The sequence below is a fragment of the Agrilus planipennis genome, unplaced genomic scaffold, assembly GCF_000699045.2.
Source record: "Agrilus planipennis isolate EAB-ADULT unplaced genomic scaffold, Apla_2.0 scaffold85, whole genome shotgun sequence".
Lineage (NCBI taxonomy): Eukaryota > Metazoa > Arthropoda > Insecta > Coleoptera > Buprestidae > Agrilus > Agrilus planipennis.
In genome coordinates, this window is record NW_020438910.1 from 199,768 (window position 1) to 226,570 (window position 26,803).

At 32.6% G+C, this 26,803-nt stretch overlaps 1 protein-coding gene across 1 annotated transcript in view; it reads left to right on the top strand.

Annotated features, from left to right (window-relative positions):
- The first annotated feature begins 1,199 nt into the window (after positions 1 to 1,199).
- The window catches only part of LOC108733882, a 170,516-nt gene continuing 144,912 nt past the window's right edge, over positions 1,200 to 26,803 (top strand). The window contains exon 1 of the mRNA XM_018465229.2: positions 1,200 to 1,717. Within this exon, the coding sequence (XP_018320731.1) occupies positions 1,541 to 1,717 (177 nt within the window). The 5' untranslated portion in view covers positions 1,200 to 1,540. The remainder of the gene's footprint in view (positions 1,718 to 26,803) is intronic.

The following is a 26,803-nucleotide window of genomic DNA, read 5'->3' on the forward strand; positions in this document are numbered from 1 at the left end:
CGGTATTATAATAGACAATGTAAATCGAAAGCCTGTCACCGTCTAGTAGTCGTCAAAAGTTTTGACATGTGTGACATTTGGCAAAGTTCCAAGCATTTGTTTTAATCCTAGCGAATCGTCTTGCTCAGGACAAATTAATTAGGAGATTGTGATATACTTATAAAAAGTTGCGCGAGTTTTTGTGACAATGTTGGTGCAAGTTGATAGCGGTAACGGTGGTAACCCTCATGCTTCCGTTGGTCGACCATCTATTGCTGGTATTTTGGACTCGCCAACACTAGCACGTGTTGAACGAGCTATGTTAAGACATTCGGATGATGGAAATAGAGAGCAAGCTCATCTTCAAAGGGCAGGAATTACACAGGTTGGTCATAGTCTCATATTTTTTTCTTTAATTATTATGGTTAAGCAGGATGAGCTTATCCGATATGAGATTAACTGTAATATGCACGTAATAATATCATTAGTGAAAGATCGCTCGTTCCAATTCTCTATCAGGAAAAGTGAAAACGTATGACCCGTTACGGGCCGGCTCCAGTATCTACATTAGACTGTTTCAAAAAAATCGATGATTTTTTTTTCTTAATTATATCGAAAATCTTGTTGAAAATGGTAAAAAAAATANTTCGATTTATCATTTTATATAGTTTGATCGATGATACTACTAAAACTATTACCGACAAAAGGCGCATTTTGCATTTTACAAATAGAAAATTCGTTTGGAAAAGTATTTTAAATAAAATAAAAAAATCTTTTCTGAATACAAGATAAAAATAGTTATTTTTCATTTTATATTTGCATCTTAAATGCAAGTATTTCAAATAAATCATGTCTCTGAAAATATTGATGTACATATAAATTCGTAATCATGTACATTTTTATTTTTCGTCCTTTCTAAAAATGCTTGAAGTAAATGAATTGCACTTTTTTTGTTTTAATTAATACCAATTTTAAAAATAAATCTGTACTACGTAGTGCTTTCTGGATATTAAAATCCAGCTGGCCAAGCAATTTCAAAATATTGAAATTCCTCCAACGTCCATATCAATTCAATCAAGTTTCGTCGAGCATGGTTTTTCGCTGCCGCTGCTGTCTTCATACATCCTTGGAAATTGCAACGTTTGGCAGCCGTACGTACTTTATAGATACAGCAGTATCAAATTCATCCCTCTTATCAGTCGTAGATGCACCGTGTACGTATGTATTTTTCATTCCTACCACTTCTCTCGGTAATCCATCGACACGCTCGCGCTCAAACGAAACAACCGCAGTAGACCTCTCACTAGCTCGGTGCCTGTTGCGAGGACGTTATCGTCGTCGTTAGTCAGTTGTTTCACGACATTCGCGTGTACACGGTATTATAATAGACAATGTAAATCGAAAGCCTGTCACCGTCTAGTAGTCGTCAAAAGTTTTGACATGTGTGACATTTGGCAAAGTTCCAAGCATTTGTTTTAATCCTAGCGAATCGTCTTGCTCAGGACAAATTAATTAGGAGATTGTGATATACTTATAAAAAGTTGCGCGAGTTTTTGTGACAATGTTGGTGCAAGTTGATAGCGGTAACGGTGGTAACCCTCATGCTTCCGTTGGTCGACCATCTATTGCTGGTATTTTGGACTCGCCAACACTAGCACGTGTTGAACGAGCTATGTTAAGACATTCGGATGATGGAAATAGAGAGCAAGCTCATCTTCAAAGGGCAGGAATTACACAGGTTGGTCATAGTCTCATATTTTTTTCTTTAATTATTATGGTTAAGCAGGATGAGCTTATCCGATATGAGATTAACTGTAATATGCACGTAATAATATCATTAGTGAAAGATCGCTCGTTCCAATTCTCTATCAGGAAAAGTGAAAACGTATGACCCGTTACGGGCCGGCTCCAGTATCTACATTAGACTGTTTCAAAAAAATCGATGATTTTTTTTTCTTAATTATATCGAAAATCTTGTTGAAAATGGTAAAAAAAATACTGTGAAAGTTAGAGCTCTTAATATTAATATTAAGAGGTGCCGCATCGTAAATTTCAATTTCCCATTTAAATAACATGGGAACGATGTTCTCTTGGATTTTGGAATTTTTTAACTCTCGTTAGAGTTAATATTTTAAAATGATCAAAACAAATTTTTATACAAAATTTAACGCTCTACAAAAAAGGTCTCTTACAGTTTTTTGATATATTCATTTTTTCAAAAGTTATTTAACGTTGAAGTTGGATTGGTTTAAAATTTTTACATTTTTCTTAATTTTCGACGCAACCATCAACTTTATGGGAAAATTTTATGAGACATTTTTTGTAGAGAATTTAATTTCCTATAATTTATCTCTGAAGAAGTTTTTGATATTTTTTGAAGATCATAAGTTACCTGCAAAAAACTGAAAAATTTTTTAAATAAATGTCATTTTACTGCTTGACATCAGTCTAATCTACATATATTACAAAAGAAAGGTGTTAGATTAGAAAAGTTTCCTACTAAGGGGGAGGTGCGAAAACCCAAAAAGAAATGTAATTGTTGCTTTTTAACACCCTCCTTTTTCCTCTGGTTTCCACTGTTTCATTTAATTGCAAAATACATGTACGTAAATGAACGATTAGGTAAATCAAATATTTTTTAAATATGTTAACGTTCAATTGAAAAATTACAAATTTGTCTGTTTTGTACATAGGTATCGTATCTATTATATGGAACACTGCACCTTTTTCTACTTGAAATTCGATTGTTTTAAACAATTATAGTTGCCTTTTGTAAGAAAGTAGTCTTATTATTCAAATGACTCACTATCTACTTTAATGAAAAGAATACAAAATAGATAAGGGAAGTTGTCAACTGTTTTACTCATATTGTCTTTTCAAATGTAAACAACAATCTAAGTTGGCAGCTTTGTACATAATTTCTTAAAGGAATTTCGTTAAATATAAACCTTCCAAAGATAATAATTGTCAAAGTTGCTGCTTATTTAGAAGTAGCGATAAATATTTTGGACACAATACAAATACATAATATTCTAATTTGAAATTAATAGTGTAGATGTTAATAAACAGTATCCGTAAATATATTTATTTATATTTTGTAACTTCTGCTTTTTAATCTCTTCCAACTTATTTTACAATTACAATTTATTGATAGCTACATAGGTATTTATTGCAAAACGTTTTGTAAAAACAGTTTTTTTTTTTATTTTATTTTCGTTAAAAAAAAAACTGCTGAATATAATCTTTTGTTTAACAATTGTGATTAAACCCGATTATGACTTGTGTAGGCAGATGTTCTGAGTCATATATTTATGAACAGTTTTTGATCTAAGTTTCCGCATCCGAATTGTAAATGAAGCGGTCTTCCGAGATTTATATCTCGTGGAGGTACGTCATTCGTTTTTTATGGGGGTCATTATTGTATGTTAATTTTTTCTTTAAAAGGTAAACAGCAAGAGTGAAACGTATTCAGTAAAATTTTCTTCTAAACTATTATAGAAATAAACGTAAATAATAATTATAATACACATTACTTTTTGAAATAAATAAATATTAGACACTCTGATAATTGTGCTTTTATTAATCCTAAATTTAGGTTTTAATCATATTAATGCGCAATGAAAAAACTTTGTACTCCTTTTTTAACATATTGTGGTCACGCAGGATTGTGAGATTGGACATAATTAAAGTTCATATAGAGAAGGGATACAAGAAAATAACATGTTTCAAATATATTAAATTGAACAAAATAAAACGTTCATTGTTTACGTTCATACACTAAAAAATTCGCGAAGTAAATGTGAACTGGATGATTAGAGAGGTATACTATTTGAAAAAATAACCTAATAACCTCTATAACGTCCAAACTTAACAATTTAATGAATTGCTCCAATGGGCGGCCACTAGTGTCCAGTAATTGCAAGAGGTATTAAATATCAGGTGATCAGTGTCTACCCAGGGACCTTTCTCTTTATAAACGTTTAGTATCTATAAGAGTGAATACTTTATCATCGGCTACAGTTTCGTTCGGTAATGACTACCATTGGTAGTACTTTAGTGGTCTGTTACCTACCTACGTTATATCTAAAATACATTCCGTATTTCCGCATGCTGATTCATACAGTACAGCTAAGTACTAAAGTATACATACCTAATAATAGTTTTCATCTTTTAATCCCTTGCTAAAGACCTTTGCCGTAAAATTAATATTTCGGTTATAACATATTATCTACCCAAATGCCTATTGCTTTCAAAATATTCAGATATTAGATGTTATCTTACCTACCTTAGAAATACCCATAATCCATTTAATCAACTTAATCAATTTTACCCAATTCGATCACTCTAAACAAATAGCCCCTACTTAAATTACCTGCTACAAGGGAGACGTTAATCAGATAGGATTAGAAACTCAAACTAAAGTTTTGCTTGATAATAAATTATATACACCAGTGGTGAGTTGATAACTAAACGTAGGGATATTCTGTTACATGCAATCACTTTTTCATAAAATTAATAAGTCCAATAAATACAACATAAACCTATTGAGGAATATTAATTTGAGATCATTTTTTCGATTTTTTATTTACCCACTACAAACTACCTTAAATTAATGAGGGAAAAATTGTTGCTGTTGTCACACCCCCTCCGGTAATCGAACCCGGGACCTTTGGGTTTACGCACCAATGTTCTACCACTAAACTACGAGAGGTGACAACAGCAACCACGACCAACCGACTACAAGGTTAACAATCCGTCGATTTTTATTAACTTAATTATATATATACGAGGGTGGATTGATAAGTTTCCGGCCTGACCAAGAAAAACAAGGTTTTTAAAAATTTTTTTTTTTTATTTCTCAACATAATCTCCTCCAAGGCTGATACATTTCTCATAGCGGTGTTCCAGTCTATTAATGCCATCTCTATAGACTGATTCGTCAAGCTCCTCAAAATAACCATTTACAGCTTCGATTACTTCTTCATTGTCCGCAAATCTCTTACCGCCAAGCCATTTTTTGAGATTAGGGAACAGAAAATAGTCACTCGGGGCTAGGTCTGGAGAGTAAGGAGGGTGCGGCATCAATTCAAACTTTAGATCGTTGATTTTAGCCGTCGCAACGATTGACGTGTGCGCTGGTGCGTTATCGTGATGAAACAAGATTTTTTTCTTCGCCAGATGAGGTCGTTTAATTTTCACCTCGTGGCTCAAACGTTGCAATAAGTCTGCGTAGTATTGACCAGTGATAGTATTACCCTTTGCAAGGTAATCAATGTATATAATACCTCTTGCATCCCAAAAAACAGTAGCCATAACCTTGTTCGCCGAAAAAATTGTTTTTGCCTTCTTTGGAGTTGGTTCCCCTGGTCCAATCCACTGTTTAGACTGTTCTTTGGTTTCAGGAGTGTAGTGGTGGACCCACGTTTCGTCAACGGTTACGAATCGACGCAAAAATTCGCTTGGATTACGCTTATACAATGACAAATTTGCGGTAGAAATGTTTTTTCGAATCAATTTTTGGTCGACTGTTAGCAAACGCGGCACCCATCTTGCACAGAGCTTTTCCATATGCAAATGTTGGTGCAAAATATGTTGCACACGTTCATATGACATCTTACAGGTCTCAGCTATCTCACGCACTTTCAATCTGCGGTCTCCCAGCACTATTTGATGAATTTTTTCGATCATATCTGGAGTTGTGACCTCAACGGGGCGTCCTGAGCGAGGCCCATCAGAGGTGCTCACACGACCCTTTTTAAACTCGGAAACCCACTGCTTAACGGTTGAATATGACGGGGAGGATGTCCCCAGTGTTGAGTCCATCTCTTTTTTAATTTCCTTCGGCGTTAACCCCTTCAAATAAAAGTATTTGATGACAGCACGATTTTCCTGCTTTTCCATTTTTACGAAAACCACAGAGGCGTCTTGTTCAGCGTGCTGTCAAACCTACACTAGCAAGGAGATCGGGCTGAAACTATAGCTACAAGCTATCCAAGGATGGTACTATAGAATGTCACCTCAAGGTAGGCCTAGTGGCGTCATCTCTTGGTTAGGCCGGAAACTTATCAATCCACCCTCGTATTAAACATATGAAATCCTATGACATTGTTAGTTACTTAATAGTGGATTAATATCAAATTAATTTGAGATAGTTTGTAGTGGGTAAATAAAAAATCGAAAAAATGATATCAAGTTAATATTGCATATTAATCCACTGTTAAGTAACTAACAATGTCATAGGATTTCTATTGAGGGATGTTACGTTTTATTAGAAAGATTTTCAGGATTCAATACCAGAAAAGAAGTGTGAACATTTTGCCTCATATGTAGGTACCTATAGATTTTAACGTCATCCGAAATAAAAGACAGCCTTATTACCTCATACTTACTAATAACAAATATTAGACACTTAATAAAATCTATTGCGAATAATAATCTACATTAACCTCTGCTAGCTGTCAGTCTTCCGTTTGACGACATCTAGCTAAATCGAAATAGCTTCAAAAATGTCCCTTGTTATCCAGGACAAAACATCGTTTATATACTTAAAGCATATGTAACACACAATTTGATGCGGTATAAATCCAGAATTCTAACTTTCTTTATACAGCACAGGCGAATTGAGCACCGAACATTGAGATATGCTATTACATGGAATTACCAAAGGGCGGCCTAGTGTTTTGAGAAATATGACGGAGTATATATAAGGAGAGTATACCTTCACCCATCTTTTGGTATAAGTAACAAAGTAAAATTAGTCAAATAAATGCAATTTAAAGCTTTCGAGAGGGGTTGCATATTGTTCAAATGTTTTTGAGAGTTAATTTAGGACAGTCTTTATAGAGACGCAGATGATATTTTCTGAATAGACGTAGTTTAAAAAGCATATTCTACACGTTCGTCAAATTATGCACATAAAAAGAAAAAAAGTCCTTTAAATAAATGTGTATTTTGTATGCTAAGTAAACATTGTGCGATATTCTAAAATTATTTCTTTGTACAGTCAAACTTTCCTAATCCGAGACTCCTAAATGCAACCAGTTGTTTCGAGTTAGACAAAATTTGAGTTAAGGAAATTGTCTAAATTACCGTCAAACTTTTTAATTTTCGTTTCAAAGACATCACCTCTGCATATATATTATTGTTGTTAAATCCAATGCTTACTGCTAACCCTTACAATCGCACAGTAAAGACTGCCCGAGATAAAAATGTTCAGTCTCTCAGAGTCTCTGAAAACGAGACTCGAGTCTCCGTCTGTCATCGAGTCTCTCAGCTGTAGCTGAGAGAGACTGTCGAGAGACAAAAAAACTTTTCAGCGTCTCTGAACGAGAGACTCGAATCTTTGAATTAACAATTTTATACAGAGACTGAGAGATCCATAAAAACACCTAGGCAATAACTGAGAGACTGTGAGAGCCGCTCTCAGAGACGCTGAAAGACTCTGAGGGACTGAAAATTTTTATATAGGGTGATAAACTGCAATCAATCAATAACTATTCAAATAATTCAAAATAAAAGCATATTAACCGCAGTTTAGTTATTTACGTTTATGAACAAATGTGCATAGTCTCTCCATGATTTACCCAAGGGTAGAAACGGGCGGTAACAAGTCAACATTGTTGTTGATAGTGGCTAGAAATGCATAACCATAAGAGACATAGAAACTCGATTGTCGCTGCGACTGAAAGTGTCGTTAATTAGAAAGTATTTCGAGTTATAGAAGTTCAAATTACAGAAGTTTGACTGTTTATCAATTGGAATGCGATGCTCCACAAAATACCCATTACGTTCCATTCATGGTGATTTTTTTTATTGATTTTCCAATTAAGAGTAAACATTCCTAAATAAATAACAAATTAAACTCTGGCAAGTAGGAATTAGAAATAGCTTTAAATAAAATGGAAGCGGTATTGACAAAACAGTACTGTATGAAAATAAACAAAAGTAAAACTAAAATACTGGTATGTAAGAAAAAGCAGCGAAAGAGCGAATATAAAGATAGGAGACGAAAAATTAGAAGAAGTAGCTGATTTTAGATATCTAGGAAGTCAGATAAGTCAGGACGGAAGGGATATAAAGCAGAGGATAGCGCAGGGTCGTGTCGCCTTTGATAAAAACAAGTCACTTCTATGCTCGCGAACGGTTAATTTAGAAATTCGAAAAAGGTTGTTAAAGGTATATGTTTGGAGCGCGGCATTGTACGGNATTTAGACGTTTTTAATCTCAGATACCTCAATAAGTTTTCATAAGACTCATCACATTGGATTCTAAAAAGTCTCGTTTTATTCTCAATGTCTGCAATCCTATGGCAATAGTCCTCAATTTAACCTCAACAAGAAAAGAATGAGACTTTTTGAAGACAAAATGAGGTTTCCTAAATAATCTTTACTCCTCAAAAGTCTCATTTTGTCCTGATACGGGAAAACCGCGGATAAAATGAGACTTTTGAGTCTTGTATTTTGAAATATCCCTAAAAATTCTATTGAGATCAAATGAGGACAAAATGAGTCCCAATTCTTTGACTCGGGAGCTGATTTCAGATATCTAGGAAATCAGATAAGTCAGAGCGGAAGGTGTAGTAGGGATATAAAGCAGAGGATGGCGCAGGATCGTGTCGCCTTTGATAAAAACAAGTCACTTCTATGCTCGCGAACGGTTAATTTAGAAATTCGAAAAAGGTTGTTAAAGGTATATGTTTGGAGCGCAGCTCTATACGAATGCGAGACATGGAAGGTGGACACTACGGAAAAGAAAAGGTTAGAATCTTTCGAAATGTGGTGTTACAGGCGAATAATGTGGATACCGTAGATAGAGAAGGTTAGAAATAAAGAGATATTAGAAATAATAGGAGAAAAGAGGACTCTATGGAAGTCAATAAGAAAAAGGCGAGATAGGTTAGCAGAACACCTTCTCAGGCATGAAGGTCTAATCAGAGACATATTAGAAGCAGAAACGGGTGTTAAGACCTAGATTAGATTACTGTTCGCAATTAGTTAAGGATGTGGGTTTTAGGGAAATGCGAAGCTTAGCTTAGGATAGGAAAGAGTGGAAGTGCGTGTCCATCCAGTCTTAAGACTGACGACCTTATAATGATGATGAAACTCTTAAGGTGTGGTACCAAAATACTTAAATTTAACTCAAAATAAATTATTATTCCCATTTGTTTAAGAATTGTGTTAGATACTTTTCATTATTTTTCTTTTCCATTAGATACGTCACATTTCGTGAAAGTTTGTCTTATTTAACCAATAGCGCAACAGTTTCAATTTTACACTAGCAAAAGTGCATAAGTTGGCAAACGCATGGAATGCAATTTTTCAAGCACGCCCTTATATCCGTAAATATGACCCTCCTCTGAAAACTTCTAAACTAACCGAACTTTTAAAACCTTTTGAACAAAGCGTAACATCCCTCAAGGGCTTTAGGTTGTATTTATTAGACACATTATTTATATGAAAAGGCGGCTGAAGGTATTTGAACGAATTTTCCTATACTAAAGTATGCGACGCTTTCAAGAGACAGTTGCGGCTCTTTAAGTTCCCTTAAAAAAATTAAAAGCTAATAAAGCGGAAGCACCTAAAACAAGAGATTTGTACTTTATTACTGACATTACAATGTATCTCAACTAACTCAATCGAAAGGTTCAAGGTACAGGAAAAACATTGCATTTCCATTACTGGAAGAAGTAGTTGATGGTTTTAAAAATGATTTGCTTCTTTTGGCAGAAGATATACATATGCGCACATTACGACATTTTCAAACCTTAAGGAACCATCAGGATGGAAGCAGTGCTTCTATTGACAAAAACTTTTTTGGGTGTTTCATTCCCACCAGCCAGTAATGCTGGTGGGCGGGCAGTCCCTCCGGACTATGCTGGAAGGTAGGACGGAAGGCCCTCTTCAGCCTGCTTTCAGGAATCGTGGGAATGGGTGGGTGGTGGTTCGGGTGAGAAAGATGAGACGGACGAAACGAAGGCAGAAGAGAATGAAAGATTATCTGTGGAATATTACTGCCCTAGGACTTGCCTAAGTGATCCAAGGAAACCACAGAAAAACTTGGACTGAACTGGTTTATTTGAAATCCAATTACTAGATTGAAAAAGCAAAAATTTGTGATGTTTCAAATTTACCGGTGTATATAATACCTTGGAAGAGCTGGAAAGGTAAAAATGTCTTTCGATATCACACGATATAAAAGGACAGCTCTAAAAGGCATGCCTATGCTTGAAGCACTAATTTTCGATACCTGTAATAGTCTTCCGGAATGTTATGGTCAAATAATAAAATGACTTAGGGTGTGCTAACGATCTTTTGGTCAACATATTCGTGGGAGCATGTTTTCTCTTCTATGGACTTAATAAAGAACAAGCTAAGAAGGCAAATAACTATTTAAAGTTTAGAGTCAAGTCTTAAAACTAAAAACCACTAGTATGTGCTGAACTTTTTCATTGACTGGTTAATACTTTTTGAACATCGTCTTACATATCGTCTTATCTTCATCAATAAACATTGACAAATATATTCTTCTTATTTAAATAAAAGAGTAGGAATTTGTGTTATTAACAGACTTAGATTTGCGACTGGAAAAAATAGTCTGTGGTCGAGTATTTGATCATAGAAGTTTGAGGTATTAAGGTTGGATGTCCGTATTGATATTGTTGTTTATACTTGTAGTATTTGCTGTTTTTCTCTGTCTACCACGAGAATTATCGTTTGGCACTGCTTACAAAAATCATTGTCCAATTGGTAAAAAAATGTCCATACGCGAGACTGTCTTTTTGGCATGATTAAATTGTAATTGAGATCTTTCACTTTAATGGACAAGAAACGTATTATTTTTTCACATAAAAATACTATTGTGACCCGTGCAAAAGCAAAAATCAAGAAGCAATGCGAAGTAAGCAAAAGTTGCGCTCAAATAAGCTGTAAACGAATCACCATGGAAATTGCCGAATATCCCCAAAACTGTGATCGGCTTGGCCGACTAATCGGCCGATTAGTCGGCCTATTTAGACTAATCGGCTAGTCGGCCAAAGTCATAGTCGGCACATCTCTAGCGATTATATAAAGTCGTATTTTATTTAATTTCCGTTTCTTTATCCGATACAAATTTGGAATAAAATATAAAAGTCGAATTAAAAATTTGTGGCTCTTTGAAATTCATGAAATAATATTAAAAGTTTGCCGACCCCTGTCCTATACCACGTCGTATTTTTCAAAAGATGATGCCGTCCCATGGCGATTGCATGTAACAGAATACCCCTTATATGTTCCGTTCTCAATGCGCCAGTAATGTAGATAAGAAAATATTTATATGTGGATATAGTTACTTCTAGTAATAAGATTCTCACCAAGAACTGTAAACTCCATTATTTTAGCATGACTAACAAGTAAATAGAATGACACAGTTAAACAAAAGACACGTAAAAATAGGTACTGTTCGTTTCAAGAAGTTGGAGATATGCCCCTTCCCTTTATTAGGATACGCCGTAGCATATTTCCAAATTCAATCATATTTGTCTGCGGAGCTCATTTCTACACCGATCATCGAGCGAGAACTAGACAAAAGTGTACAGTACCATTTGCAAAATTATTTAAACTGCCTCGTTAAAATTTAAGAATATGCTTTATATAAAAGCTTATTTAGCCAAAAATAATAACAAGTGAATTAACTTAACGCTCTACACACCTATAAAACTTTTGCTTTGTTTTCTATTGTCAATTTATATACATTTTTGTTTTAAGAAATTGCTAAACATTTTCGTCTAGTACTGTACAGTTCTAGCCGATCTTCTAAGACCGCCCATCGAGACCTCTGCTCGTTCAAGCTTGTTCCAACTATTTCTGTCTTGCTCACGCCTAATGTGTATTCTTTCTATCTTCGCACAGATTTCTTCAAGGTTACAATTCTAACAAATTAAAATGGACTGTACACATTGAGACTTTCAGAGTAGAATACACTAATTCAAAATTAATTTTAAAAATTCAAGTACACCACCCACATAAAATTTTCCATGCGGTGTATACGTACGTGATTACGCGTATTATTTATAATAATGGGATAATTTGGCAAGTGCTATATTCGAATATATGCGAATAAAATTGCGATTAACATCAAAGTTAACTAACCTTGTGTATTATTCAGTCATCCAATAAAATGAAACAAATGTCAGCATGAATGAGACACACGTTTAGTAAACGTACGTGTATTTAATTTGATGAATCATAAGATTTTTGATATTTTTTATGCGAAATTACTAATATTGTCATCATTAATTGCTTTTAAATACGTTAGCTACAGCTGTAAAATTGTGTTTAATAATACACTGAGCATTTACTGCATCGTAGGTGTATTAATAATAATGCAAAAATCATGTAATGGAAAAAGCCAGCATAAAATTAATTCTTTGATGCATATTTCAATATGACACTTTCTGCGTTACAAGAATATACTGCAATTATACATGGTAAGTACTCCTGCAAAATTTAATTTTTTCCGAAGCTGTTAGAAATTAGCAGATATATAAAATAACTGCTATCATCATCATCATAAGGTCGTCATTTTTGCCCTTAAATGTTTTACTATTATCACCAATTAAACGTTATATAAAATGATTAATGGTACCTACAAGGCTTTACTTGTTGAAACTCCATAATCCATTAAACTAAACGAAAGTAAAGTATATGAATAATGTATATTTTATAAATGAAACTATGGAATCCTTTTCTTCTTCTTATTATAATGTGTAAAAGATCAGAGCCAAAATGGGGTTGTAAATATTTTTTTGGTATAAAATGACTGATGCTGATTTTCTATCTATAAAATTATTTACAACTCTATTTTTGCTTTGTTTTTTACGTCAAGGAAGCTATTTTAGCATCACATTTTTCAAAGTGAACATATTAAGAAATTTGTTTGTTGATGAACTTAAAAAACTATAACTCAAAGATATAAAAACTATATCTCAATGACTTCAAACAGAAAAAAACTTTTAAAGATATAAAAACTTACTCAATCATGTCACAGCCGATTATGGTGTAGACACCACTATTGGTTTAGAAAAACTCCAATATTTAAATGACGAAACAAATGCCTAAAAGGTTTTCATAAAAGATCTTTTATGTTTAAGTAAATGAAAAAAATTGACTACTACAAAAACGTATTTTGAAAACACGTATTTTGCATTTAGCATTTAACATACAAAAAGGAAGTCTATTTTGTAGTTTATATGTAATTGAAATAACAAATCAAAAAGTATTTGCATTTTGTATTTAAATACTTGTAGCAAACCATTTTTTACAATTATATTCATACCTCTTTAATGCGACCAGTTATGTTCGGGTTAGAACAAATTCGAGTTAAGGAAAACGTTTGCTTTTTATTACTTTTCACTGCTAATTTTACCAATTTAAATCTTGCATGTGTTTTTACAATTAGTTAATTACCATTTTTTGTGCAAAAGTAACTTTTTTTCATATTGCTAATTTCGAAACTTCAAAAGTTTTCTGATTGACGTCTGTTTATATCCCAAAATAAATTAAATAAAAAGCGATACAGTAATTCCATAGGTAATTAGTTGCTCTTGGTGGCGATCCCACAAATATCAAAACAAAATTGTCAGGTATAATAAATCAATTTTGTGAAACATTGCGTTATTTTTCCCCTGAGTTTTTTCAATGGAAATTGAATAATAATGGCAATCAAATCAAATATTAGACTGATAGTACGGATAGTACCGAGAAAGAAAATGCTTATAAATATTAAAAAATTGAATTATCGAATAGGTTGAAGTTCTTTTCCTTGATTGGTAATAAAGAATTTTCCCGAAATTCCCAATCGCGAACTGTAATTTGATGAATGAAAATGATTTAATAGAACTTTCTGCGAAATATAAAAATTAATGGTTTTATCAAAATTGATAATATAGATAAGATAATTATTTCAGCAAATAATCAATGGGTTCCTATGAACTTAAAAGATGTGGAAAAACATGTACTTCAATTGTTTTCTTTTTTATTTATTTGATTTACTATGCTGATTGATTCTCTTTAATTCTGCTTTTTAAATAATCTCGAAATACTTTTGAAACCTAAACTAGATAAGTATTTATAACCCGTTTTAAACATATATATATATGTAGTCTTTTTACATATTTTGTGTATTAATTGGCAACCTCTAAGAAATAGTGGAGCAAGACTAACAAAAGTTTGGCTTCGATTCATCTTTGTAAGCCTTCATTCAACCCAAAATTTAAAGAGAAACACATGTGGCTGCCGTCTATTTTACAAACAAAATACTGACCCTTACACATACACATAGTTCAGACTTTTGGGGGGAACAGTTTGGACTAGACCTGATTTTTGCATGTAAATTATTAAAAAATTACACACACACAAGTGTGAGGAATTTTGTTTATAGATAATTTAAGGTTGTTTTTTCCATTTTTCTATTATAACTTTTTTTCTAATAATTTTTCTATTGTCAATTTATATACATTTTTGTTTTAAGAAATTGCTAAACATTTTCGTCTAGTACTGTACAGTTCTAGCCGATCTTCTAAGACCGCCCATCGAGCTAANAGAAATAGCCTTCTTTGATACCCACATTTAAAATAGAAATTCGTCTACTATTGTATTGAAATGAAAAAGAAAAATACCTGTATTATTAATTCTGCTAAAATTTTATCTAGATCGAATAAATAGGTGACCAACAAGTAATTTGTTAATAAAAATTTCTTATTAATTTCGTAATGCTACCAAATGCTAATTATTGATTCGTTATGAATTGTGTTCACAGATCTTAAAAGTGAGCATTAAAGAAGTCGTTTTTCTTCGACAAATCTTCATTTATTGAAGAAAATTCACATTACTTTTATTATAAAAGTGATTCTAAACAACGTTCTCATTTCAATTAAATCATTAGAAGAAAAGTTATAGAAGAAAAACGAAAAAAAAAAAACATCGAAAAAAGAACCTTAATTTGTCCTTAAATCCTCACTCTTGTGAGCGTGGCACAAGTTCTGTGATGATGTACGTATTTTTTTACTAATTTACATGCAAAATTCAAGTCTAGCCGAAACTTTTCAAAAAAAGAAATTGCGATTAGACTAATAAAATTAATTTTGCCTACTTGGTAAATGTTTCTTTCTGTTCAGCATTACACACATATAGCAAAAGTTGAAACACTTGCATACAGTATTAAATTTTATTTGAACAAAGCCTTTTTCAGACGGATATTCGAAATATATTAAACGCTGTCATCAATAATTCACCCAGACAAACAAAAAAGAACGGTAATGTAATTTCACTTTTAACTGAATGTGAAAATACTTTTTTTGTAAAGTAATTAATTGCCGTAAAGTTATAATTGCTAGACTGATACACATTAGCAAAATTAATTTCATTTTCGCAAACAGGATCTAAAAAGTTTTACTTTGCAAACATCACAGACTGGTGAGCATTATGGAGTAAAACAGAATTAAGAAGTTTCACGTACAACATACGTAGCTTTACATCCTCGTAATTTATGGACTGCAGTGAACAAATGTTTAATGCATGCCATCCCTAGCTGGCTATCGCAAGCACTTAGGGTTAAACTATAGTTGAAGTTCTCGTTAAAATCGGGTATGTTTGCAAAGGGAATCTGTGCATAGCTAATATAACGGATGATTAGACATTCTAGAATTGGCTAACAATTAAAACATCCTATATCATACGAGATTGAAAATAACTGACTTCCAGACTGACTTGAGGTTTAATAGAAACTTTAAATAATCAAAAAAATACAAGGTGTAATTATACAACACGCTACTGAAGTTAAACTTTTTCAAACACACAAATATACCGGGATAGGGGATTGGTGTTGGATTGGAGATGGTATTATTTGTACACTATTGAATGTCTCTATACACAACAATCACAGCTTTTTTGTCATTAGACAGTACAAACCGGCCGGTACCGCTGCAACCGCTATGTCCCTGCATTTTAAGTCTGTTATATCTTCGAAAATATTCATTTAAATTACATGCTGTAAAGGGCCATATTTATCTATATTAAATGCACAATGTATTTAAAAGTACTTAATTGGATAAGGATTAATGGTGTATTGTTTGAAATCGCTTCGTAAATAAGCCATCATTTCTCGTAAAAAGTAAAGGATAAAAAATGGTTATTGTGGGTTATCCTTAAGAGATAGACATATACCATCGCGGACTTTTTTGTAGACCTTTTTAAGATGTACCATACTGCGGTACGTTATTGTGATCTATCTCGTAAGGTTCAGCCAGCGGTTGCAATGTAAGCGCAAAAAAATGTGTTTACCTCTAAAATTATCAGTGTTTCTCCACTATATTATGCATGTATTATACATATAAACCTTCCTCTTGAATTACTCTATCTATTAAAAAAACCGCATTAAAATCCGTTGCGTAGTTTTAAAGATCTAAGCATACATAAGGACAGACAGCGGGAGAAATGCGTTGCATGATTCCGTTACATAGCAACTCTCATGAAACGAACTTACCCTACCGTGCGTTTCACTTCAAAAAAACCTGGTTAATTGACTTGTAGGTATGTAAATAGTTTCTTCGTTACGGGAATCAAGCCTCGAAGATATTCCCCACTTCCCATGTAGGAACAGACTTGACGATCGGGTGAACTTTGGCTCAACATTGGTTTACCCAAATTTGGATGAAAGGAGTTCATCCAAGGTTGAACAAAGTTAGGCAAACAATTGATTTACCAAAAATGGGGAGTTTTCTCTGTCCTAGACCTGGACCAAAGTTGGCTATATTACCTTCGGCTGATTAATCTTGGGTCAACTTACATTGACCGGGGACTTATTTTCTATACTTAAATTCAAATAAAATGATATCAAGAGAGATTGAGTAAATATTGTAATCAATATTTTATTTTTTATTAATTANTCAGTCAAACGCAAGTTCAAGTTTATTTGATATTGAAGTACCTACATTAAAGTTTGAAAACCTTAAATAATTTTTGTATTTATGTATGAATTATGAAACAGGGCATATACGTAATGTTACAGTATTGACAACTCTTTTTGTAGTAGAAAATCTACAAACTGTTTTTTAATTAGTTTATAGAAAAGTAAATAAAATTATTGATACTGTTATGGAAAAATTCACTTCTATTGTGGATTAGAGTATTCTGTTTTTTTTTTAAATTTTTTATTGGATTTGAATTATGGGCCAGTGTTAAATAAATCTTGGTTATTTAAAATAATTGTTTATGTATAGTTTATTTACAAATTTTATTCACTGGGCAAGAAGGTTATTGGTTGTCAGTAGACCAACTCTGGCACATTCTTGTGATTCATCGTTAGTCCTAGGTTGCATGTCTAGTTAGGCCCGATGTTATCATTCGGTAGTTCAACCATATCTATTGTTGTTGTAATTCAACTTTGTCCCAGAGCTCATGACTGACAAGCCAACTTTGGCCCACACCTTTCATACTTTCCTACAAGGGTTTTTCTAAGTATGTTTTCTTCCAAAATCAGCTCTAAATCGTATTGCAATTAATAAACTACTTTTTTTTGTGATGTAGGTAACTACAGATTTCTAGTTTTTCCATTTATATGTACTGCATAACTTTGGTTCTTGCCAAATTTCATGATTCTATATTTCAGGAAGTACCCTATAGGTTTTGATTCCCTTACGAGTTTCAAAGTATGAAAGTTTGATAGTATAGAGTATTTGAATTTCAACTTGACACCTTCAGGCGTTCCTGAGAAAAAGGGATCTTGAAAGTCAGACAGACGGACAACGAAGTGATTCTAAAAGGGTTGGGTTCTATTTTTTCTTTTGAAGTTCGGAACGAATCTCGAAAATTGCTAATTTTGATCTCTTGAAGTTGTCCAATCCAATCTTAGGCACTTGCTCCTATCATTTCTATCAGTACGATCCAAAATAGCGGATGAAGATGTTTATGTTTTTAGTGGTTCAATTTCAGAAACTACGGAGAAGAGTATGTCTATAGAATACATTTCTGACAGCCCCTCTGGAAATATCTCACATAAACGTCAAATGGGAAATTAACACAATATAGTAAATCCGACTATTTTAATTTTTTCTTCTGAATACATATTCGTTCGCAAAATTTAGCCATAAGGACGATTCAGAAGAAATTACCCTGCTTTCTTTTAAAATTTCTGCGATTAGAAATATTTGTATGCGTCAGCTTTTAGAAAATTTGAAGTATCTACTTGAATAGATGACAAACATATGGACAGACATTCATTTGGTGTTCTTATAACGGTTCCTCTCGTGGTTTGAATCACTCAAAATTCTTTTTAAGTATTTAAGAGATTCGTATCTAATTAAAACATGAGTGAAGCACATTTAGTTAATATATATCGACAAAACAAGAATGAGTGAATAAAAATAATAGTTGAAATAAACATAACTAAGTCACATACAGCAATCGCACCTGACTAATATAAATTTCTATTTTAGGTTGTTTATCCACTATCTACCGTACCCCTTTCGGTTTTAATGAGATTGTGTTTCACTTAATACTTACACGATATTTTGCGGAAACCCCACTGTTAATTCTACAGTGCAGCATACACGAAACGTCGTTCAAATTACTTGAAAATTTATTTCCTGTAAATACTTTATCGTGCCGATGCAATAAATCAAAAGAAAACAGAATTTTATTGTACTATCATTCTAAAAAATAAAAGCTTTTTGCAACTTTCCATGAAAATGTCAGTAATGTAATGTTTGTCACGTTTTCTTGATTACAATTATAATTTTAATCCAAGAATCTGAATCATTCAGAATTGCCAGTGTCTAAGCGTAAAGTATATTGCATCGTTGGTCACAATTTATATTATTATATGTATATATTTATTAATGCTCTGACAATTGGTTTGACCGGTTGTTAATCAATATGTCTTTAAAGACATTAGTATATCAGCAGAAATATAAATTGAATGTACTCACTTACTTAGCTTTCTTCTTAAAATTATTACCTCTAATCGTTGATTTTTAATATGCTCCCAAAAGAAAAAAGTCTAGTGGCAATAAAATTAGCTCAGGATAGGAAAGAGTGGAGGTGCGTGTCTAACCAGTATTAGGACTGACGACCTATGATGATGAAATGTAAACGTCTGTTAATCAGTATATCTTCATTGGTCATCCTATCTTAAGAACATCTATAAGTTCTCAGTCAGTAAATTATCCATCGCGACTCTTTAAAAGTTTAAAAGGAGGTTGATATAAAGTCTAATTATTGCAGTAGGTATATCGCTATCTACGAATATCTACTAACTAAAACTAAAGTATTTACCATTCCGTATTATGTTATCAAACAAGGAACTGCGACACCCTTGTCTAGCATATGAAATATTTCAGGTAACGGCAGATATCACAGCAGGTAGTGATATGGGTACATAAATTATAAAACCAATTTTACAATTAAACAAGGTGCTTTATAAGCAGTTTATTAAGGTTACCTTACTTACCTATCAGAGATATTCATTGTGTATAATAAATAAACCCCCTCCTCCCAGGTGATGACAAACTTTCTCATTTGTTTACTTCACAAAATTACTACATGCGGTGCTCACGTTAAGTTTCGCGAAATTACTGTTGGAAGTTGCAAGATTGTTTCCTTAACTTACGAAATTCTGTGTCTGCTGATTCATTCACCTTATCCGTAAGTACGATGATTAATAATAATAAATCAACAGCTAAGAAAGTCTACTTAATTAGACATAGTTTTAGTTACTTTATCAGTCAAACGCAAGTTCAAGTTTATTTGATATTGAAGTACCTACATTAAAGTTTGAAAACCTTAAATAATTTTTGTATTTATGTATGAATTATGAAACAGGGCATATACGTAATGTTACAGTATTGACAACTCTTTTTGTAGTAGAAAATCTACAAACTGTTTTTTAATTAGTTTATAGAAAAGTAAATAAAATTATTGATACTGTTATGGAAAAATTCACTTCTATTGTGGATTAGAGTATTCTGTTTTTTTTTTAAATTTTTTATTGGATTTGAATTATGGGCCAGTAAGATCAATGTCCTTATCATTTTGGTTGCGTTATAATTAACTATCAATCAATACACAACCACACAAGAAATATTTTTTCATCCTAGGAACTCGACTATGTATGCTGTATGAATTTGGGGTCGCTGAATACAAGTCCTAGGTCAGTTTAACCCCAACACGTGAGGGTTGGACATAACCCCAAAGAACACTTCAAATCCACTAAAACCGTTAATAAAATCGACCTGGAGATCTAAGTATATCCTACGTATGTTTTTGGGGTCACTGAATCCAAATTCGCAATCATTTTAACTCCAAAACGTCAGGATTTGGACATAACCTCAAAAAACACTCCAAAATCCACTGAAACCGTTACTCATAATAACCCCAGACGATTTTAAACCTAAAGCCCATAACAAATCAACTCTTCCACTAAATGTTTAACTTTATAATTCTTTAAACCCTTACTCCTAATCCTTATAACTCCATAACCTTATATCCCCATAATCAGAATACTTAAATAGTACTTATTGCTTAGTCTCTCACCATGAAAGTATTTGTGACGTAGATTTCACAAAATTAAAGTTACCTCCTCGCGATGTACATTGGGTAATGCTAATCCTGAGGGTCCTACAAATTTTATACAGGGTTCAACACCTTGGGAATTATGAGGATATTCTGTCTTAATTTTCTAAAATTTACCTCATGAACAGTTTCGAGGTGAGAGATTGGGCGATTTTTGTATTTTGATTACAGATATGTAGAGTAATGGAGTTATATTGTTTTAAGTTAGGGCTTTAAAGGATTATGAGTTATACATTTAGTAGTAGAACTGAATTGGTTACGAGTTATAAGTTTAAAATCGTTTGGGGTTATCATGATGAACGGTTGTAGTGGATTTCAGAGTGTTATTGAGGTTATATCTAATCCCTGACGTACTGGGGTTAAATTGATTTGGATTCAGGACCTCAAAAACATAGAGTTCACATAATCGGACCCCTAGGCCGAATATTTTTTTTTGTGTAGCTGTGTTGTCAATCGCTCTTCTACCAGAACTAATCATGTATAATTGATAATTTAATTGAAAGAATGAATTTAATAAGTACGAATTTCAGTAGGTTGCAGGACAAACATACAGGTCTAATTCACTCACATACTCATTCTAACTGATATGATAAAAAATTGTTGTAATCAAATGATGTAAAGTAAGTACCGTTGCGTTACCGAGAGTCATATTTGGTACTACAATCAGTTGAGAATCTACAGCCCGTCAAAATTTGTATGTGCTCGTCCTTCTAGTGGAAAGACATACGTTAGCAATTTGGAATTGGATTCTTCTGGTAGAACCAATTTCTCTGTTCAAGAGCAGTTCGTAAGCGTTTCCAGAGTTCCAGCAGGACAAAAGTGTTTGTACGTTATATCTTTAACAGCTTAACGAATTCATAAATAGTGACTGCGAGGGTTACTGTTCTTTTGCTTTTACAATTTTATCAATCAATATAATAACAGAATTGCACTTGTTTTGTGAAAAACTCTAAGAATAAGTTGTATGTGTGCCCATATATTCGCTTTTTTGTCGCGTGTCACGTTTTACTCTTGCAAAAGCACTTATTACATCAATCAAGCGGTGAAATGAAGGTACAACGGTCTCGATGATTAAATAACAGTACCTAACAGTTACCTAGCAAGTAGCAATCTAACAATAATAATAATAGTAATAATCAAAGGCACTCTCTATATCTTGTTAATTAGAACTTGAACGTTTGATGTGCACGTTTGCTTTGCTGATAATGAGATTTGTGCTTGCTGAATCAGACTGTAAAACAGCAATGATCGACTATTAAAAACAGTTTAGTTTGCTGAAACACCTAATTATGAAATACCGAAGGTGAATCTTGTACGTATACTTATCTGGGTAGTTATGTAATTATTTAACAGTAAAATATTTGATGTACCTACAGGTAAATGCATTTTAGTAAAACTTTTTATTTTCATTTTCGTATATTAACTTTAGTTCCTTAACGTTAAAGAAAAAGAAATTAACTAAATTTTGTAAATTATATACAAAACTTACAATTCCTGTTGCGTCCATGAGAGTCCCAATTGCAAACTAAAAAAAGAAAAAGAAATTAACTACATTTTGTAAATTATATACAAAACTTACAATTCCTGTTGCATCCACTCGTGTTCCAACAATTTTTAATCTAATTTCTCCTTCAGCATGTATAACTACATCTTCATCTTTNGGATTTCGTACCAACACTGTCTATTCATCCGTGTGTCAAAGTCTTTCTAACTTTTAAGCTAAATGAGTAATATGACGGATAAATATTAATTTCTCAGAAAAATTATATCGTATATTTTCCCAAAAAAGTTTCATGCAAAAATAATGTAATTTTTCGCGGAAATTACAAGTGTTCCCGAAAAATGACTGAGAAATGACTCAAAATGGTCTCAGAACTAAGTAAGAAAAGTTGTTCTACAATCCTGACATGAAATATACGCGTTTGAAAGCCGGTCATGTTCTTGCTTCGGTTGCTGCGTTATACGAACGAAGGAGAAATTTTACGTGTAAGGGGAAGCTTATCTAACGTTGCGTGATCACTTTTTAGCTATCGAAGCGCACTGTTTTCAGAGAGGATTTAGTAAGTACTACACGGCGCTTCTTTGCTCGGAAGCCCGAGGACTCGAAAAAAACCAACCGCGTTTTTTAAGCTATTGGATAGAGACAAAAAGAAAAGGAAGTATGGAACAATTGCGTTAAAGGGATTTTATGATTGAATATTTGCCCTCTAAAGATAATAAAACCAGTTTTTAGTAATCTTAAAAAAGGACACCTTTCAGTTTTCTCCAAATAACCCAAAAACGAAGTGATTTTCGCAATTTTTCCTTTTTTGAAAATTGGATTTTTTGAAGAAAACGGCGATTTTTTTGAAATTTTCTATATTGCTTTTTAATTATTTTCGATACTAAAAACGGTAAAAAGAAAATTAAATAAAATATTTCGATCAAAAGTCCAATTTTATAAAAAATCTCGAAAATTTTTGAATTATTTTAAGAAAACTGAAAGGGATGTCTTTTTTAAGATTACTCAAAAACGCACCCCTTAAACTGGGCCAAACTGCCATATTCAGTAATAAAACCCCTTTAAAGCAATTGTTCCATCTTAAAATCTCTATACAGTAGTCCATTTATGGTATTGAATCAGGTGCATTGTAGAGCAACTCTTCTCAATTGGTGATTTGAAAAACCGCTCCAAGGCTTTTTGAGTCATTTCCCAGCAGTTTTTCAAGAGCATCTTTTACATTTTCATGATTTCCACGAAAAATTACTATTATTCTTGCATAAAACTTTTATTGTAGATAAGCACCAACAAAAGTCATAGTTTAAACCCCGAAAAAACTTACTAAAAATAATTGTAATTAATCTCCAAATATCTAAAAATGGAAATATTTCACGATTTTTAATTTATTTATTATTTTTGATCGATTTCAATTGTTTAACGCGCATTATATTCCATTAAAATAAATAATAAACGATCGCATATCTGACCACTTGAAATTTGTATACATAGATATAATACGCATATCGTTGACCCACACGGAGAAAACTAAATTTTTATGACAACGCAAAGTTACAATTTTGTATTGTAAATGACTGAATTTGCTAAAGTTTCTTAATTATTACAATTTCATTTGTAATATCAACTAAACTATCTAGTAAAAATTATTTCTGTTGGGATTTTATTTTCACAAATTCGGGTCCAAATTGTAATTATTATTATTTTCGCTTACAAAATAACGGGCTAGTGGGATAAATTGTAAATATCACTTTAATATTAAAGTAAATTTTCGTTTTTCATTTTCTCCGTGCAGAAATGAAAATCGGACATAAAATTATAAAAACCAACAGAACCAGATATGAGAAAAATTAATAAATAATAATAAAATAAGGAACGGAGCAGAGGCGTGAGATATAAAAAAAAAGTGTTATCGATTGAGGAATAAAACAGAAGCAATTGTTTCGAACTCGTCTCAAACCGTTACGATAATTATTATTTTGCTGAGGAACTCAGGTGTTTTGGTACAGCGTATTTATTCAAATATGCAGCGTAATTATTTTTGCTCCGCTATATAGGTACCTACACCTTCATTATAGAAATAATGTTCCTATCATGTTGCTACATATATTACAATAATACCCGGTTCGAAGAGCTAAATAATGTGCCAGTACGACCAAGTTCCCCGTCCAACAGATATGAAAGGAGGAAATAAATGACATTCGGTGTCATGTACAAAACACAAGCTTAAATTCAGCAGCTAATTAATTAAAACGTGTAGAAATGTTAGAGTTAAATGTACCTATCGCTACAGATACCAACGCAGACGGAGAAGTTTTCGAACGCTTAATAAAATGTCATTCTAATTGAAACGCGGAAGTCTGGAAATGTCTGTGTAGTTACAAGTCATTACTGATTGTGAAACAATGAATCACATTTTTCTGTTTCCTTTAAAATGTTAGCAATTTCTAGCTTTCGTTCTAATTTTAAGCCCAACCAAATATATTTACATAATTTTTAACAATAATATTTATTAGGTAACATTAAGCTTTACACATACCTTTACAAAAATAAAAAATAATCCTTCTACAAGACGTCAACTGAAGCTAATTAAAAAAAAGTCACTAAAAACCAATTTTATTTCAGATGCTAACAAATACGGTAAAAGAAAAAAAGAGTAACAATAAACAAACATCCACTAACTTCTCTAACACCAAAACAAATTTAAATAAACAAATAAGTTTAAATTTAAATTGCGTTATACCCTCCCAGCACATGCATCACTATTTTCATTTCTTATTTTCTTTCCCTTCTTTTCCCCTTTCTTTCTTTAAACCCCCATTCTAGTCCTAAGAGAATCAATCCATATTGCCTTTCATTCATTACCCTTTTACATTCCTCTAGTTCTTTACTGTCATCACAACTTGCAGTACACACATTTATCTATCATCCCTCCTTTCACATATCCGGACTTCTTTTCTTCCTCTTTCATCCAATACTTACACCCTCTACTTTCATTTCCTACTGGAAACCTAGCTATCACATCTATATCTTTTCTCTTATTCAAATATTTCGGTTTCCAGTCTCCCTGCCAATACCCCCCCCTCCTAGCAAGTCTTTCATCTATACTTTCCAATTGTCGTCAAATCCTTATCCCCTTATCATTTCTTTAGACCTTACCTTTACCATTTCTTCGATTCACACTCCCATGGTATCCCATTTATTCAGTTACACTGGATGTAGATTTAATTTAATTTTGTGATATCCATTTTTAATTTCAATGTTTAATGTCTTCTTGCGCCTTAATTCTTTTCTGATATCCCCCTTTCTTATTTATTTATTGTAACTCCAACTCATACTTTCTTCAACTAAGTTTCCAGATTTTATATCTCTCCTAATCACATAATCCGGTGTACTTCTATCTAAATTTAATACCCATTTTATGTACTTTTTGTAAATGCCTTCCACATGTTTTTGCTTTTTCCAACCCCATGTTTTCACTCCATAAAAAATTATACTTTTACCTATAGCATCGCACAATCTTTTCCTCCTAGCCTACTATATATGTCTATTTTATCACTACTATTTTCCCCCCATTACATATTTTTACCCTTTCATCTTTTTTCCCCTTTCTACCCCTTACTTCTCCAAATTCTATAAATTTCGTTTTGATAGTATTTACCTCGAATCTGTTCCTTCCTAAATATATCTTTCTAAAACGTAACAAGAGAAACTGAAATCAAAAATATATCTTCACGTGTTAAAAGTTTATTAACAATGATTAATTTTCTTTGTTTTGCTTATAACGTATTATTACGCTTTTGTAAAACTTTCCACATAAATGTGTATAAACTTATCTAAATAAACAGCTGGTTTACTTGTATGTTGACCACGTTGTTGATACAAAACAGTATTTTGTTATTTTTTGTTTGTTAAATGAATCGATATCGATAATGTTTCATTGAAATACAGTATTTTGAAAGTTATCAAATATCTGCATAAAATTATATGAAAATGTACATGTTTTTGTTTTTAACAAGGAGTGGATCCAAAAAGAATTCTTTAAAAGTAAGAATTATTTTTTTCCTAAAATCTGAAGATAATGTTATTTGAAATAGTTTTCGAAAGAATATGAAACATCAAGGGTTATTTGTCACGGTTGTAACCGCTTATAAATCTAGAACTAAATCTCATGAAAAATTGAGAACCATTATGCTTTATTCTTAGAATTTCACTGGACTATTCGCTATGTGCACGCTGACGCCAGCGCCTGAAGTGTCGGTTTTAGAAACTTTACAGTGAATAAATCCAGTTGCTTAAGAAATTATACACGCTCAAAAAAAATTATTATTTAATACGATTTATTAAGTTTTATCTTGCAAACTATGCCACCATGTCAGAAAGCACTTTTTTCGTGTTCTGTAATTCATTGTTCAAATACAACGCGTAATTTAAGTTTCGAATTTTATTGTTTATTGAATAATTTTCTAATCTTATATTATCATAACCTTATTTACATTTAATCAGAATTAACTTGCCTTTAATTCTACTTTATAAGGTGATAAAGTAACTGAAGTTTGCCTGATGACACTACGCCTAATCAAAATAGTCACAACCATCTAATTCTTCAACTCTTATGACATGAAGAACGCATTACCTTTCAGAATTGTTTGAGGATTTAGACCATCCGTTTTATTCTCATTCAACGCATAGAGGCTGCAGCTACCTCGAGTTTTTTGGTGGA